We start from the raw sequence: 17,577 nt of genomic DNA, 5'->3' as shown, positions 1-17,577 counted from the left end.
AATTTATGAAAAATACAGGCTCTTTTGTCGTGGAACCAGATGGCAGCTAAAATCAATAAAAGAAAAATAACTCAGAAATTCAATTCCAAATGAGTTCAGTGACTCAAACTATGCTTATATTAAGACCAAATTATAATCACCGGATGATTTTTGCTTTTTGGCTTGTCTGACTGTTTAAGCTCAGTTACAGCAGCTAAACAAAAAACAATACTAAATCTAATGCTAAGGCTCAAGAGCCCAACTAATACAAACACTGACCACTATAGTGGTGACTTACAACAGTTGATTTTCTCCTTTGGTGATTCTGCTTGTCAAAATCATGTGTCTTCAATAATAATCAATAATCACTTAATTAATCACTGAATTACCTCAATAACTTTAACACTCTTGAGTATGGACTCAAACTTCCGGGAGAGTTCATTTAACACTGGGCTTCTTGTTGTGTGGTGACAATTACGAAATTATTAATGTATGCAGTGTAAAGTGTCTTACCATGTCCCCAAAACGGCAGACACAAGATGATTTTATCTTTTTCTGAAGATCACTAAACTGATCCTGGAATGTCTTCATATCAAGGTCATTCTGAGAAATACAAACCTTTTTACTTATAATTTTATTTGGTAGCATTATTCTATTTTGACTCAAATCATGCTAAAGACAAACCATTTCAGTGTAGTGCATCCAAACAGCTGAGAATTCATCAGAAAGAAAAATCTTCCTCGCAGCGTCTTTATAACAGGAATAACCTGTTTCTTCTGCTTTTGTTGAAGTCACAGCATATACTAGAATGTGTATATATATATATATATATATATATATATATATATACACAGTATATAGGTAATATATGTATAATATATACACACACTCACTCACATACACACCGCTCAAAAATGAAGGAACACTTTTTAATCAGAGTATATCATCGACTCCTGGGATATTGATCTTTGAGTTGATAAAACTCAGAGCTAAATGCTGTTAAGAATAGTCTTAATCTTTTCCTTAAGTGTCAAAAAAACAGCCAATAATGAACCTGCTCATGTGAAGTCACAACAGCATAATCATTTGATATAGCTACAATAAAATAATTTAATTTAAGACACTATTTTTGTTTATATTTTTATGTATTTTTAAAATGCTTTGCATTGTGAAAAATTATCATAAATTATTACTTAAGCTTTGAAATATTTTTCTGTTGGTATGTCATTTACATATGGAGCAATGATGTGAACATGAGTTCCATCAACAGGTCCAGTAGCCCCAAGAAAGCTCAAAATCCTTACAAAAGTGTCTTGTTTTTGCAACATGGTTTAACATGGTTTTCAGTTGGAAAGTCAATGAAATGCCATATAGTAGTGGCTAAAGTGACATTCGAACTGGGAAACTTGACATCTTCAACTTTAATTAAAAAATGCGTTAACGATTTTGTAAACATACTGCATAGCTGCTTAAAGGTAATTGTTTTATTTGTGAAAATAAAAATGAAACATGCCAAACTGTGTGGCCATCATTTTTAGCCATGCTGTCATACAAAGAAATTATGAACACATTTATAAAAACAAGACAGGACCAACAAAACATTGATTTTGTTGTACTCAATGTGAAAGTGTTGCCAATTCAGTGATTAAACCGGCATCCCAACACCAAAACATACTAATACACACCAGCCGTGGCCGGTTAGAGGGTCAGACTTGTAACCCAAAGGTTACAGGTTTGAGTCTCAGGTCCGGCAGGGATTGTTGGTTGCTCTCTCCACCCTCAATACCACAAGGCACAAAACCCCCACCTGCTCCCTGGGTGCTGCAGCGATAGCAATATGGCTGCATGCGTGCTTCCCTACGGCTCACTAAAACATCCCAGAAAGCGGCTGTCCATGCTTAATCGCTTAAGAGGCAAATCTCCCACCCACCAACAATTTGAATTTCTGTTGGCAGGATTTATGTTGTGACATAATAGCACCAGGAAAACAAACGCAGTAGTCCAAAGGAGGCGGTGTAGTTCTTGAAAAGGGATTTTTTTTAAAAATTAAATATTGAGATTTGTTACTTTGAAGATGTGTGTGGTTTTTTTGTCCAAACATGCATACCACACACTGGCTAAAATTCAAAAAGTTAAAGAGTGTAATAGGACCCCTTTAACACTTAGGAACTTTTAACACTTAGCAGCATTAAACATATGGCCCCTTAAGTGTTTTCAAAATGTTCCTTTAATTTCCTTGAGTGCACACACACAAACACACACACACACATATATATATATATATAAAAATTGCCCTTCTTACCACGAATGTTGTCGGGAAGTGTGGTGAACATTGATCCGGAATGACAGGACTCCATGTATATCACCATCTGCTCCACGTTTTAAAAAAAGAGTTTAGTAGAAGTATTTATGTCACAATTCACAGGCAGGGAAACAATAAAATGAGGATGAATTCAAAATAAAACAGACTTTTAATAAACAAATCAAAAACCAAAGGGATTACTGGGCAGGCTGGAACACAGACGAGGGATGACGTTAAACAGCAGATCAAGGAAACTAAACAGTACAGCCTTGTGTGCTTTTTGGTCACTTCTGAATGTAGAGTTTTACATTTTGTATTTTTAAAAATCACAGCTTCATCTGAATGATATGAAACGCGGTGACTTTTATTGCACTTGGAATGTGAACACAGGAAAAAAAATGAGGACATAATTCAAACAGGCCTTAGTTGTGCATTGTAAAATGAACGAATTAATGATTGAGCTGCGGGCGCCATCTTCTGGTGAGATGCTGGAATCAATCGTGTGCAACTCTAAAAGTGCATTATGGGTTATTTATAGCCGTCGAGTGAACGTCGGTTGTACACTTGTTTATGCGGTGCATTGCGGGATTGAATGAGTACACTCAAGAATGTCCACTATGGTTTCAAACACTCCTAAAAATTGCTGTTCTTTCAAATAGTGTCTTATTTGAGGGTATAGGGGTCAGTTTCCAATACAGCCAAGAACTACAACTGATTTCAGTGATGAAATTACTGTGTTTCTCTGTCCATTAATGATTTTGCTTGTTAATGAACACTCAGCAGTGTTTATTTATTATTAATATGTTTATGTTAGATCTATATGGATGGAAAATGTGCATGTAATTAGCTTACATAAAGTTTAAATTTAGAATTTAAAATATTTTTGAGTGTGTAGTCTATAAGAATATGGTGTTTCAAAGTATTATAATAATGTTCATAGACATGGTTACAATATTAAGGTCCATAATTGACAACAATTACTTTTGTTTTAATTCGCAGGCCTCTGTAATGAGGTAACCTATGATAGTCTTTCTTCTAATAAATATTGCCCATAAATGGGAAAGATCATTTATGACCTTCAAGAAAACGACAGGTCACACTACAAAAGTACTCTATTGTTCCAGGAAAAGAGCCCAGTATATGGACTTTTTTTTCATTGGTGTATATAAATGTTTGTATTTACCTTTGAGAACTTGTTATCTCTTGCCATTTCCTTGATTGTTTTAATGAGATCATGGGCATAAAGCTTTTGGAAAAGGACTGAATTAGATCACCACAATAAAAGCAGAAAAATACTGTACAATGTTTTAAGTACTTATCTATTTACATTTGGTAAATTTGCAAACAGTTCATAAAAATTCTGGCAAATAAAAAGTTACTGGTATATGCACAGCCAAATCCCCCAGTGTCAAAATAACACTGCTTAAAAAAGCCTTGCACTTTTTAAAAAACAATGATGGATGTTGAGTTTTTCTCAATCCACAAAAAAAAAAAAAAACAGTTGTCATCAGAATGTGGATTAATGACTGAAACAAAAGCCACTGCCCGATGTAATATTCTCCTTTCTAAATCACCAGATCATCAATGGTGGTTTGTACATCACTCTCCATATGGCCATATTTCCTCTTTCAGCCCGTGTTTATCCCAACATGCACTGCCCAACATGCACTGCAACATGAAGCTTTTGATTGTTTCCATTGTTGAGTTTCATACACTTAAACAGTACGTGGAAACTTTTACCATGCTTTTTGAAATTTTTGTAAGTGATTTTGACATTTCTGAATCCTATACTGTGTAATGAGGGGCTCAGCAGTTTCATTCTTCCTAGGATTTTGCCATTCCTAGACATTTCATTAATCAGAAGGTTCATCAGAAAGAATGAAAGGTGGCACATTTCTGTTTATTCTACACTCAAAAGCGTCAGGTTAACTAGAGGTCGGCCGATATTTGTAATTTTTTAATATATCGGCATCGGCCGATATCTCTGTTTGGTAGCGTGACATCCGAGGGCAGCCCTGTGTTATTAGTGCGTAGACGTGCTGCTGCCGCATGTGAAGGACCCCAAGCCAAAACCTTTGTAAGATTTAATAACAGTTCTAAGAGAAAAATGTAAGACATAAATTCTGATATTTCAAAGCCCCATGGCCATATATTTACTATATTACCAGTAAACTATGAAGTGTTGCTTCACTTTAGTGAAAGAAAAATACAAATAACATAGAACAGTCGTGAACTGGCATGATGCTACAGCTGGTTGAAGGTTCCCTTATTTGCAGTTAAGTTTAAGGACTGTAGTCAAAAACTTATCAGCAGCTTGCTTGCTAACATATTAGCCCCAATGTTATAAGTTCTGTTTTATTTTTCCTGTATCCGCGTCGGAGAATTTCACTCTGTGCGTGGGGTGGAGAAGGCGGCAGCTCTTACAAACAATGCAGCTTTGATTTAGGGCTACGTTACTCTCCCCCGCTCACAGACATCACTGTGCTCGGAGACAGTGATGCACGGAGGGTGGTTATATCCGCGGGTCTGGTAATTAAAAAATGCATTCTAATTACTTGTGGGTGGATGAGATAAATCAATAATGATGCAAACATTAACTGCATTTTCTAAAATCTGAACCTGAGTTATGTAGTCAGGACTGTGGCGCAGGCTTCCTTTTAAATATATTTGATGATTGCACCTGATGCGCCCGCACCGTCCTCTTCTTTACCCCAGATACTGCGAGTTTATACCTATATGGTCTCGTCCAGACGTCAGTAAACGTTATTCTTTTCAGCATGGATTTGGCTTAAAAGCACGAGTGATTAAGCGTATATAAGTGTGCAGCGATGTGCAGATCAGCTGTTAAAATAAACCATCCATTCATCATAACTAACAATTAGAATAATTGTAATAGGAAGATCGTGTGTGGTTAGTTAAATCAGAGAAAAATATAGGTGCAGGTGGGTGGCGGGCGGATAAGAGTCACACAATCAACGGCACACAGAACAATGTAGACAAACCAGAATCAGAATCAGAGTCCAGGCAGAAAGTCAAAACGGAGAGAATCCAGTAAACAAGCGTGGGTCAAAAGGCAGGCAGCAGACAGTCAGAAAACAGTTACAATCAGGTCGACAACAGGTAATCACACAGGGAACAAACACTCGGTGGTTCAGCAGTAGCTAAACAAGACTTCGGGTTCAGGGTTATGGAAATGAACTTCGAATGAAAAGGTTCCATCTGGTGGCGATCGGAGGAAGCCACAGATACTTGATTCAAGACAATAACACTATTGCCTGATTTTGCTTTATTTCATCATCAAAAGTAAGATTTTGCTTCTTTTTTGTTGTCAAAAATAGTCTGAAACAAGCCACAACTGAGCCGCTGTGCATCTCCATTTAAACCCAGCGGTGTTTGGTTTATGAATGAACATGCATTTTTAAACAAATCTTGTAAAATGATTCAGTTTCCCATTCATAAAGACAGTCACTTGCTTTTTTCCTGAATGAATCAGCTGTTCAAACGAATCAAATGAATGATTCAGTGTTAATAAATCAGTGTCTTGCCACCACCTGCTTTAATATTTCTGTATTCAAAATGTTATATTTAAAACATTAATCTCAACATTAATCTCAGCTCTAAAACTTTTATGTAAATTATTTTTTTTATATTACCTGTTTTTATATTTAATACTTGGTCAGTTTATTGATTTGTTTGGTTAACTTTGGATAAATATTTTATTTTAATACTGTGCATCACATAAAATTAAGATCAGAGAGATGGTTCAAGTCAGTGTTCAATAAATTATGTTTAAGTTTAGAAATTTTGTGCATCCACTTTTTATTAATGTGACATTTTAGCTTGCAAATAAAGGGGAGAACTTCAAGACATCGGCCCCAAAAATTAGCCAAAAAAAAATCGGCCATCGGCTGACCCTGACCTCTAAACATTGGCATCGACTATAGAAAAACCCATATCGGTCAATCTCTAAGGTTAACCAGTTAAAGTTAATGAGCTAATTAGGTGATTAATGAAGTGATGATTGAACATTATTGAAAACACCTGATTTTAACAAACAGAATCATCACAGGAGAAAATTTGCATGAATTACAATGTTTGCATCAGTTGGGATCTTGACCCTTAATATTTTTTTTAAAACTTAATTTGTTTATTTGCTTTAACTTGCCAAGTTTCCTTCCAGTTTTTGTAATGTTTTGTTATTGACAAAGAGAAAATGCTAAAAAAAAAAAAAATTTGCTGTCTCTAGCTTGTTTCCATCCAACTGGCATTTTGCAGATAAAATGGTGTACGTGATGATCATCCTTGAAAAAAACATTTTGGTGGCAAGTTTCTCTTGAGCTGTTTCCATTCATAATTTGTTACAACCAACTGTATTAGAAATAGGAATGTTGATTTTATTTCCCCAAACGGACAATCGACGGTTACCATCAAGATAATTACAATTAAATTATGTGGCTGTGACTCATTAAAATACCTAAATTTGTTTTCCAGGAATTAATTTTATACAGGCAAAAAGCAGAATGAAGAACATGGTCACTTCACGCACATGCAGTACTTCTGCCAACGGAGAAAAGCTTATAGGCAAAATATATATTTTTTTCTAAATAATTCATACATTACCAAAACAACAGAAAAAAATAAGTAGCAGCAAGTAGCAGCCTACATGCAGAATTTCAATTCATTTTTGATACACTCTTGAGAAAGCAGCATCATGTTTGTTTCCATCATTAAAAAAAGTTTAGTTTTTATTGTGAATGTAGCCTACACAAAATAAAATAAATATTTAGAATAGTTTTGAATAAAATGTCTTACTTTTATATGACCACAAAAAGAGTAGTCTATTGTAAGTTGTTTCCACTTTTGTAAGACGGAAATAAAACAGTGATGGTGTCGGCGCCTCTGACACACAGTTAAACATTAGGCTACTAACAACGCAGCCTGTCATGTGACACCCCATTTAGTTGCATTAAAGCACCTTTTCTCGACAAAAGGTGTTTCCACACTGATATTTGTGACCTCTAAAATACCAATATAGAATTTATGGGGCTTTTAAAATAAATGCAACAAAACAGTAGAACATCTGTTAACCTCATTAGATTAAATCATTACTTTTTTTCTCTGTTAGGGCTTTATGACATAAATGTGTCTTACAACCAGAATTACAGAACCTGAAGTTAGACTGTCAAGGGTCAAGAGCTCAACTAATCCAAACACTGATCACATTAATGGTAACTTTAAGTGAACCATTTAAACTTTTCTCTTGATAAAAAACTTTTACACCTTTTTCATAAATAAAATAAACAAGTGAAGCTGTTAATGCTGTTTGTGGAGTTGTTTAATCCTCCTCTGCTGAGACCTTTTAATGTGTTCTATTTCACTTTAATTCATCTAAACTTGTGGCTGAGTTTTAGTTGTTGTTTCTCTTCAGTGATTGTGTTTGTTAACAGCAGGTGTTCATCACTTATGCTCAATCATCACTTAATTTTAATTAAGTCATTCACTTCAACACAGCTTCAATGTTACTTTAACACTCTGTAGTGTGCACCCATATCGACACTGAGCTGTGTTAGTTTGACACCAGGGATTTGTTCCATACATTACTTGACTACAGATGTATACAGTATATTAGGGTTTACTGGCTCAAAATCATAATACTGATTAAAAAAAACTTACAAAACTGTTAGGAAAGGCCAATTTTCCTGATTGTCCATGAGCTGTCAGATAGATGAATATTGTGTCATTTCCTTCACTGTGTGACAAAAAAACAGAAAACATTTATATCTTTCATTATCATTTAAACACCAAGGAAATCTCACTGGAGTTTGAGTCCATAATCAAAGTGTTAAAATGGACATTGAGGCAGTGTTGAAGTGAATGAGGTAATTAAGTGATTAATGAAGACACCTGATGTTAATAAGCAGAATCACTAAAGGAGAACATCTAATTTTGTAAGTCACCATTATAGCATAATTGCATTTGTCGGGCTCTTGACTCTTAATTTTTTAATGTTAGTTTATATTTAGTTTGAATGTTGTAATTGAGCTATAACAGCCAGACAAACCAGAGGAAAGGTACTTTTTTCAGTATGTAAAAAAAAAAAGGTCTGGTTACACTGTAATCAGCACAAACTGGGCTACAATAATATGTAAACAACATGAATGTACATGTTTGTGCTTTTGAGAAAACAACATTTATGCGTGGTTAGTGAAAATCTAATTTTTTTTAAGTCACTGAAATGAGACAAAGAAACACATTCAGAACATTAGTTCACAAGACTTTTAAGAACTGGATGTGTTAGGCTAGAGTTTTTTCTACAAAATGATGTGTAAATCATCTTGTTCAGTCATTCACAAAAAACAATATACTTATTTAAATTTTCTAAGACATGTTTTGTGACTGAAAGGGAATATGCGAGGGAGTGACAATGGGCACTGAATATTTAGTGATTCACACCTGAGAGACAAAAGGCCCTCCTCTAATGGCCCATCAATGAGACTGAGACTGTCAGGTAAGAAACAATGAGAGATTCAAAGAATGGAGTTTTGGACAATTTGTATTTTATTTACAACACAGTATCATCAAAACATACATAATGAAGGTCAAAGACACATTATTAAGCACACTGATCTAACCACAGAGATATGAACAGACGTTGTGTAATTCCTGAAAACTATTTTCTGAATTCTGTTCAACAAGTAGCACAAGTAAATCATACCTGATATTTAAGTGCTTGCAAAACTCATCATCACTAGTCAAGGAACTTGTTTTACCAATAGAAATTCAGTGTAGTTGAAGATCTGATGTTGGTACAGTGCTGTCAGAGGAAAAGTTTGCAGGATTCATCTGTTGTGCAGGTATCAGATCACAAACAACTAAAGCAAAACAAAAAAACATATGTGACAAAACAGAAAAACATATATTGCCCATGTAATTTTTCTAGCTATCATATGCACACAGTATTCAGTATTCAACAGTAAAGACTGGTCTAAGCATTCTTATACATCACTTTTATATCGTCTAAACATTAGCCCTACTTTAATGTCAATTTGTTTATGAAACATAAAACATTCCTGACGCCTTACAGATGCACTGAAAAGTTACGTATGATATTTCAAAATGTTGCGCTCGATTTCACATATGTTAGTCAGGAATTATAGTTTTGAAAAAGTCCAACTAGTAAATGCGTTCAAGTTTATGTCACAACAACACATTATCTGATGACAATAAGAAACATTACTTACACTGTATAAGATCCTCTCGTCATCTGCCTGTAGCTGCGCTCGTGTTCTGTTTGTGAGATAAACAAGTTTATCCTGTTCCTCTCAGCGCGTCCTCATCCGGAGTAAATACAAGGCTTTTTCCTCTCAGCGCCTTCTTCCAAAAATGAAATGGACACAAACACGTTGCTGCTTTGTTTACGAGTTGATGTGGGCGTCATTTCGCGCGTCTTTCACGTGGATGTTTGTAATAACAATAGCGCCACCGCTCGTGTCTCTGGTGTTTGTGTGTCATGTATTCGCTGAGTTTTAGTTCATTTTAGTGAAGCATTTCAACTGGATATTCACGGAGACTGAGAAGACTGAAAGGACACCCTGTATATTTTCTTTATTTACAAAAACCATGAACATTTGTTAATATGTTGAGCGTACACAAATAAAAGTAAACTTTCTACAGATTCAGGTGATGTATTACTTTTATGTGTCCAATTAAAATTGAGGGAACAATTCAAGTTCTTTTTGCTGACATCTGGAAAATATGCGCGTGCTCCCGCCTGCGGGTTAGCCGACCCCAGGGTGTTAAATATGTATGTTCGGTAGCCATTGTAATATTTAGAACAAAAGCTATCACATAACAGATGGTCCTTGACCAGCACAAGGCCATCTTAAACCATCATATGCTGATTTTTCGCCAGGAATTAGGTATATTAATAACTGAATAGGAAGAACAGAGATGTTTAATAGTAGAATGACTCTTGGAGGACCCAAAACACATATAATAATTTTTTTTTTGCTTATTGTAATAGCCTTCACAATCCACAGAAGATCCAGCACTTCCTATACATTTAGTAAATTTTTTTTTACAACCCATTTAAAAAAAAAAAAAAAAAAATAAAAATTTTTACCTAGGCACACATAGACATCAAGAACCAGCCCATGAATCTCAACAATGGTGACAAACGGCATATTCAGATAAACAGATCAACTCTGAACTCTCATTATTTATTCATGCCGCAATGCATGATGGGAGTCATGGATGAGTTCTGATTGGCTACAACACGCTTTTTGATGGTCACCGTTGTTGTGATTCTCACATTGATTCTTCATGTCTGTGTGTCTAAATTAAGATCAACTTTTTTTTTCATCATCTGTCTGATTATGGCAAAACTGATTGATCTTTTGTTCAGTTTTTTTTGTAAACTGTAAGGGAACTGTAAAGTCACTATATGATAGTGATGGGAAGTTTGGATCATTTTACCGACTTGGACATTTGAGTCTCGTTCAGCAAAATTAATGAATCTTTTTTCGAGTCATTTCGTTCATTTAAACAAAATATAATTAAAATGTTACGTTTTACCTCCCTAACACAAACGTTGAATACACTACAAACAAGACAAAACTATAATGCTATAAGAAACAGAAAAGATTAATTCATTGTTTACCTGGGTCTTTAATCTATGATTCGCTCACCTCGCCTCTTATCTGACAAGTTTTCGGGTTTGAATCATTCGTTCGTTCATCACGTGACAGCCCAATAAGCTTAACCAACGTAGTCTGAGCCGGAAAGAGAATTGATTAGTTCATCTCTCCAGTCCTCAGGTTTGAGTCGTTCGTTCATCACATGACATCCCCATAAGGTGAACGAACAACTCGTTTAGAAGACTCGAAACAGGTGAAGTAATTCCAGTACAGAACCTAATAGGATGTTGCACATGCGTGACTGAACAAATCACTCCCCGAGACGACTCCTTCATCCCAAGTCATGATTTTGTTCAAAATGAACAAATCATTCACAAATGACCCATCACTACTATATGATGATTAAGTCAAGCACAGTCAATGCCATCTTATTGACTTTTGCTCTTGGCTTGTCTGGCTGTTATAACTCAGTAACTGCAGCCAAACAAGACCTAATATTGATGATTTAAGGGTCAAGAGCCCAACTAATGCAAACACTGACCACTATAATGGTATTAAAAATGTTGGTTTTCTCCTTTGGTGATTCTGCTTATTAACATCAGGTGTCTTCAATAATGATCAATCATCACTTTGTTAATCACCTAATTATCTCGTTAACTTCAACACTGCTTCAGTGTTTATATGTGTCCACACTCAGAGTGTTAAATTAACACTGGGGATTTTGCTGTGTACTCTTGAGTATGGACTAAACTTCTGGGAGAGCTTTTTTAACAGTTTTTTTTTTTTTTTGCTGTTAAATAATTTCATTATCTTCCATCCACATCCATATTTGTATCTGAACTGTAATATGATGCACTGACAAGATTGTTTGTTATAGCAAGACCTTGTAATGACTTTTGGATTTCTCTTTTTCACAGCACATCTGTCTCCTTTGAGTGCAGCCAGGAAGTTTTCAGGTGTTACGTCCTGTAAGAGATTGAGAATTGTGCTTACATATAGGCAGAGGTGTATAGTCCAGGGGTCAGAAAGTAAAAGTCCTGCCATATATTTGTTCCACCCATGAACTGATGAAATGATTTCACCAGACAGCAAAAAGCCTGGAGTTAAATGAACTCTCCTGGGAGTTTATTTGGCTCCACACTCAAGAGTGTTAAAAGTAACACTGAAACAGAGTTAAAGTTAATGAGATGATTAGGTGATTTACGAAGTGATGATTGATCATTATTGAAGACACCTGATGTTAATAAGCAGAATCACCAAAGGAGAAAACCAACATTTTTAAGCAACCATTATAGTGGTCAGTGTTTGCATTAGTTGGACTCTTGACACTTACATTTTTAACTTGAGGTTTATTGGGTGCTGTAACAGAGTTAAAATAGCCAAACAAACCAGAGGAAAGGTGATCTGGTGTCCTTGATTATGTTTTGGCATAGTCTTCATGTAGTGACCTGTATGACTTTTCTTTCTGTATGAGTTTTCTTTAGTGATTATATCAACTCTGTGAACAACATAATAGCTATAATTAAACCGATGTTTTTAAAACCTATTTTGCTCAAAAAAAAAAAAAAATTGAATTAAATAAAACACACAGACATGAAGAATCAGCGTGAGAATCACAACAACGGTGACCATCAAAAAGCGTGTTGTAGCCAATCAGAACTCATCCATGACTCCCATCATGCTATAATGGTTGATTAAAAATTGTGATTTTCTCCTTTGGTGATTCTGCTTGTTAACATCAGGTGTCTTCAATAATGATCAATCATCACTTAATTAATGACTAATTATCTCATTAACTTTAACTCTGTCAGTTATGGCAATGGGCGTTTCATTCTCCGACACGCTGTACGCGGTAGACCAATCATAAAGCACTGCGCCATCTGACCAATCACAGCAGTGAGGGCTAACGGAGAGGAGGGGTTTAGAGAGACTGATTCTTCAAACTGCTTCACACGAGTCGTTTATGAATCATTTAGAAAAGGGGTAAATTTAAATCTATTTTTGGAGAAAACTGAAATGTTTTTTGACCTTGCATACATGTAAACCTGTTTTGGGAGTCTATTAAAACAATATTAGCAACCTTTAAAATGGCATAATAGGGGCACTTTAATTATTTCATTACCTTTACCTCTTCGAGGACTTGGTATTTGACTTGAGACTTGCTTGTGACTTGAACAGAAGGACTTGGTTCCACCTCTGGTGAAATCATTTCATCAGTTCATGGGTGGAACAAATATATGGCAGGACTTTTACTTTCTGACCCCTGGACTATACACCTCTGCATATAAGACGAAAACATCTGTATTGTGTTTGATAAAAGAAATTACCTCTCCAGTGTAATCTTTTGGAACCCCTGGATACACATTCGGTCCGTTTGGTTTATTGATGATGTTGCCAGGACAAGGGTTACTGTAAAGGAACATAAATTTTAATGGTACAGCATGACAGTAAAGATCTATGTTAATCTTGTGTTAAATCTGTTATAATTGTACATCAGCAATGAGCCACATGACTTGAAATAAGTCTCTTACTTCCTATTATGAGCAATGTCATCATACATCATCACCACAATCTGATCATCAGGAATCCCATTCTGATGAACTATCTGATAGGCGTGACACACATTGGCCTGAAATGGAGTTGTCAAAAAAAAAAGACATTGGATGAGGGAGTAATGTGCTAGAAACACTGTGTGATCAATGGGTTGATTCACAGAGACGGTACAGAATCACAAGAAAAATCAACATAATATCAAATAATACTGTCACTGTAGGCCACATACCTGGTCCCAATAATTGTCCCATGTGTTTGAACCAGCTACAAGCATTATCCACTTTTTTCCATCTGCTGCACCCATTTCAAGAGCAAAGTCTAATTCAGATAGAAAACAGTGTGTTATTTTAATTCACCAACTGTCATAACAACTGAACAGTGGTGTATAAAGTACCTGGAAGCTATACTTAAGTAAAGGTACAGATATATGACTTTGGTAGTTAAAGTTAAAGTCTTAAAGTATGTGATATTTATTGTACTTAATGTACATTTAAGATAAAAAAAATAAAAAATTTTGTACTCAAGTTTCGAAAGTAAAAGTGTCAGTAAATGCAAATTCGAAAAAAAAAAAAAAAAAAAAAAAATATATATATATATATATATATATATATATATACACACACAGCAAAATCCCCAGTGTTAAAGTTAACGAGATAATTAGGTGATTAACAAAGTGATGACTGATCATTATTGAAGACACCTGATGTTAAGCAGAATCACCAAAGGAGAAAACCAACATTTTTAATACCATTATAGTGGTCAGTGTTTGCATTAGTTGGGCTCTTGACCCTTAAATCATCAATATTAGGTCTTGTTTGGCTGCAATTACTGAGTTATAACAGCCAGACAAGCCAAGAGCAAAAGTCAATAAGATGGTGTTGACTGTGCTTGACTTAATCATCATATAGTGACTTGAGTATTTGACATAGAATTTCCTTACAGATTACAAAAAAAAACTGTGAACAAAAGATCAATCAGTTTTGCCATAATCAGATGATGAAAAAAAGTTTATCTTAATTTAGACACACAGACATGAAGAATCAGTGTGAGAATCACAACAACGGTGACCATCAAAAAGCGTGTTGTAGCCAATCAGAACTCATCCATGACTCCCATCATGCATTGCGGCATGAATAAATGATGAGAGTTCAGAGTTGGTCTGTTTTTCTGAATATGCCGTTTGTCACCATTGTTGAGATTCATGGGCTGGTTCTTGATGTCTATGTGTGCCTAGGTCAAATACTTTTTTTTGAAACAGGTTGTAAAAAAAATCTTTCCAAAATGTACAGGAAGTGCTGGATCTTCTGTGGATTGTCAAGGCAATTACAATAAGCAAAAAAAAAAAAAAAAAAAACACCTAACTTAGAGATTAGACTCTAGGTGATTCACGTCAAACAATGAATATGTTAAAACATAATCATCTGGTGACTTCAGCTTTTGTCTTGTCTGGCTGTTATAACTCAGTAATTGCAGCCAAACAAGACCTAATATTGAAGATTTAAGGGTCAAGAGCCCAACTAATGCAAACACTGACCACTATAATGGTTGCTTAAAAATTTTGGTTTTCTCCTTTGGTGATTCTGCTTATTAACATAAGGTGTCTTCAATAATAATCAATCATCACTTTGTTAATCACCTAATTATCTCATTAACTTTAACACTGCTTCAGTGTTTATATGTGTCCACACTCAGAGTGTTAAATTAACACTGGGGATTTTGCTGTGTACCCACATGTTGCATTCAGGCAACACTGTACCATCGTAGATCACAAGTATAACCAAACTATCATATGTTTTCTCATACCAAAACATTATAATTAGTGTTGTTTCCAAGTAAAAAAATAAAATTATCATAATCTTATGGTAATATATAACTTATCCTTACAAGCATGCACATACACACACAAGCACATGCATGTAAAATCTTCCTCACTAATGACTCCTCACTGCTTGTGAAAGCTCAGGACGCACTTCCTCTCAACAAAATATGTGCAGATATTGTATATGAATTACAATTCTTATAAATGCATTACAGTATCATGCAAAAATGCAAACACATTTAGATAATTCTAACTTTTTTCTTACAAATATCATATACACGTATGCTATGCTATATGCCTGGTATGGCCATATGTGATTCCATTACGGTACAATGTTGCCTTGAGGCAACATGCAGTTTTTTTGTAATTTCCTATGATATATTTGATGATATATTATGAAAAGTTTTTGAAAATAATTCTTTACTAATCAGGGAAGGTGATTCAGATTTTTTGTTGGCAATTATATGAATGAAATTTAATGAAAACTGCACCTTTCTCTGGACAAAATATGGAGTCATGTGACATGTGCACATGTCCTGAAAGAGGGAGCAAAATAGACCCCTATGGGTCATGTGACCACTTTTTTTGCAATTTAATTTGTTAGTATTTGACTTGACCTGGAGGCAACACGGTACCATAGAGGGTTAATAAAAACCAAGTGCTGTCAAATTGCTCTTGTTTACCTGTTTTTATTTTCAAGGCCTGAAGATAGTCTGATGTTTCCTGGAGGTTCAGGAGGTTGATTCCTTTAGCTTCAGCTCCTTTACTGAAACAGAAAGCTACTGCTGCAAAGCTTTTATATTGTTAGATTTTTACTATCACTTTCAAAATGACCCTAGGGGTAAAGAATAGCCAACAACATTTGCAAGAACATACTGCGGGGTTTTTTTTTTTTTAGAAATGGAAAGTGTAAGTAATTAAAAGTCTTATGCAAAACTCATTTTATTATTAAGTCGAAAGTGCCCAAGAAAAATAATTTGAGAAGAGCTGAAAATGTTTCCTCATGATTAATGTAAATGTAAATTCATCTCTTTTTTTCTGGAAGGGACATGAATAATAACCAGTGGTGGAAAGAGTACTAACAATTTGAACTTAAGTACAAATACAATTACATCTCTGAAATAATACTCAATTACAAGTAAAAATACTTTTATTAAAACAGTAATTAAGGAAAAAATCTAAAAAATTGCTTAAAAGTACTAGTTACTTTTTAGCTGGCAATATTTAATGAATTACCAAAAAACAATATCACAGATCTATGTGAATAATAGCTACTTTGTCAGATAAAAGTGATAAGTTTCACCGCTTCTGGGTCCTAACTCTCTGCCATATATCAGAACTATCATTATCAAGATGATGTCATGAATTTAGCTCAAAAGGGAAATGCATATAAATAATTACAATTATGGTTAATTGCAATTATTTATCTCAGCCACCAGTAGTAACCTCTCTCCTGAGTAATTCAGAGATGGGGATCCAGAGACGGCCAGGAGTGAAGAGAGAGAAGTGTCTGATCGTGGACATTTCCATAATGATGAGTTCCTGGCAACTGAGCCCTTTTGGGATGTTGGTCGCTTTGTGGGGTTGTTTCCAGAATTCCCACATATAGTTGGCTTGTTGGTCTGATTGGTCCAGATGCTGAAATTACCTACAAGGACCCTAGGGGTAAAGAATAGCAAACAACATTTACAAGAACATACTGCGTTTCTCAGAAATAGAAAGTGAAAGTAATTAAAAGTCTTATGGTGGTCTTATATGTAGGTTCCCAGCTGTCCTAGGATTCAGGACTCTCCAACAATTGGAGGGGAGGATCCAGATTTTTGTAAAAGATAGTGTGAAATTATGAACACTTCCTCTCTAGATCTTATTCTTCTAGTTGTTGCATACACACAGGGGCAGACTGGCCATAGGGAGCACTGGGAGAATTCCCGGTGGCCTGGCAGCCAATTTGGCCCGCTGCCCTACAGTTTTTTTGTTGTTGTCGTTGTTGATATTGTCTGCCAAATGCACTAAAGTGATTATTTCCAAATTTACTATTCAATAATAAAACTTTAATAAGTCATGAATTGGTTTGTCTCTAATAAAATTGGTCACAAACATTATCTCATGTGTGGCATCTTATGAACTCACTGTCATGCATTGTGTGGATGATATTTCATTGCCCTTGTCATGTTTTGTCAATTTTCTCCACTGCTAAAGAAACTCTTAACCCTCTGGGTTCTTCAATAATGATCAATCATCACTTCCTTAATCATCTAATTATCTCATTAACTTCAACACTGCTTCAG

The 17,577-nt window shown here is 35.2% G+C and overlaps 1 protein-coding gene across 4 annotated transcripts in view; it reads right to left on the bottom strand.

The window, feature by feature from the left end:
• The window catches only part of LOC127157679 (legumain), a 32,616-nt gene extending 16,484 nt beyond the window's left edge, over window positions 1-16,132 (bottom strand). For 2 of the 4 annotated variants that reach the window (XM_051100936.1, XM_051100935.1), the window contains exons 1-8: window positions 15,973-16,132; window positions 13,700-13,788; window positions 13,449-13,546; window positions 13,245-13,326; window positions 11,801-11,883; window positions 7,955-8,030; window positions 3,465-3,527; window positions 2,282-2,348 (exon numbers count right to left, since the gene is read on the bottom strand). In XM_051100936.1, coding sequence (XP_050956893.1) covers window positions 2,282-2,348; window positions 3,465-3,527; window positions 7,955-8,030; window positions 11,801-11,883; window positions 13,245-13,326; window positions 13,449-13,546; window positions 13,700-13,774 — 544 coding nt within the window. In that variant the 5' untranslated portion in view covers window positions 13,775-13,788; window positions 15,973-16,132. Of the gene's footprint in view, window positions 1-492; window positions 583-663; window positions 783-2,281; window positions 2,349-3,464; window positions 3,528-7,954; window positions 8,031-11,800; window positions 11,884-13,244; window positions 13,327-13,448; window positions 13,547-13,699; window positions 13,789-15,972 lie in introns of those variants that run through there. The other 2 variants (XM_051100934.1, XM_051100937.1) reach the window with 2 other exon arrangements.
• Window positions 16,133-17,577: the final 1,445 nt, after the last annotated feature.

Source organism: Labeo rohita, unplaced genomic scaffold (genome assembly GCF_022985175.1).
Source record: "Labeo rohita strain BAU-BD-2019 unplaced genomic scaffold, IGBB_LRoh.1.0 scaffold_116, whole genome shotgun sequence".
Classification (NCBI taxonomy): domain Eukaryota; kingdom Metazoa; phylum Chordata; class Actinopteri; order Cypriniformes; family Cyprinidae; genus Labeo; species Labeo rohita.
The sequence above is the reverse complement of the archived record's forward strand: the minus strand, read 5'-3'. Positions and strand labels throughout refer to the sequence as shown.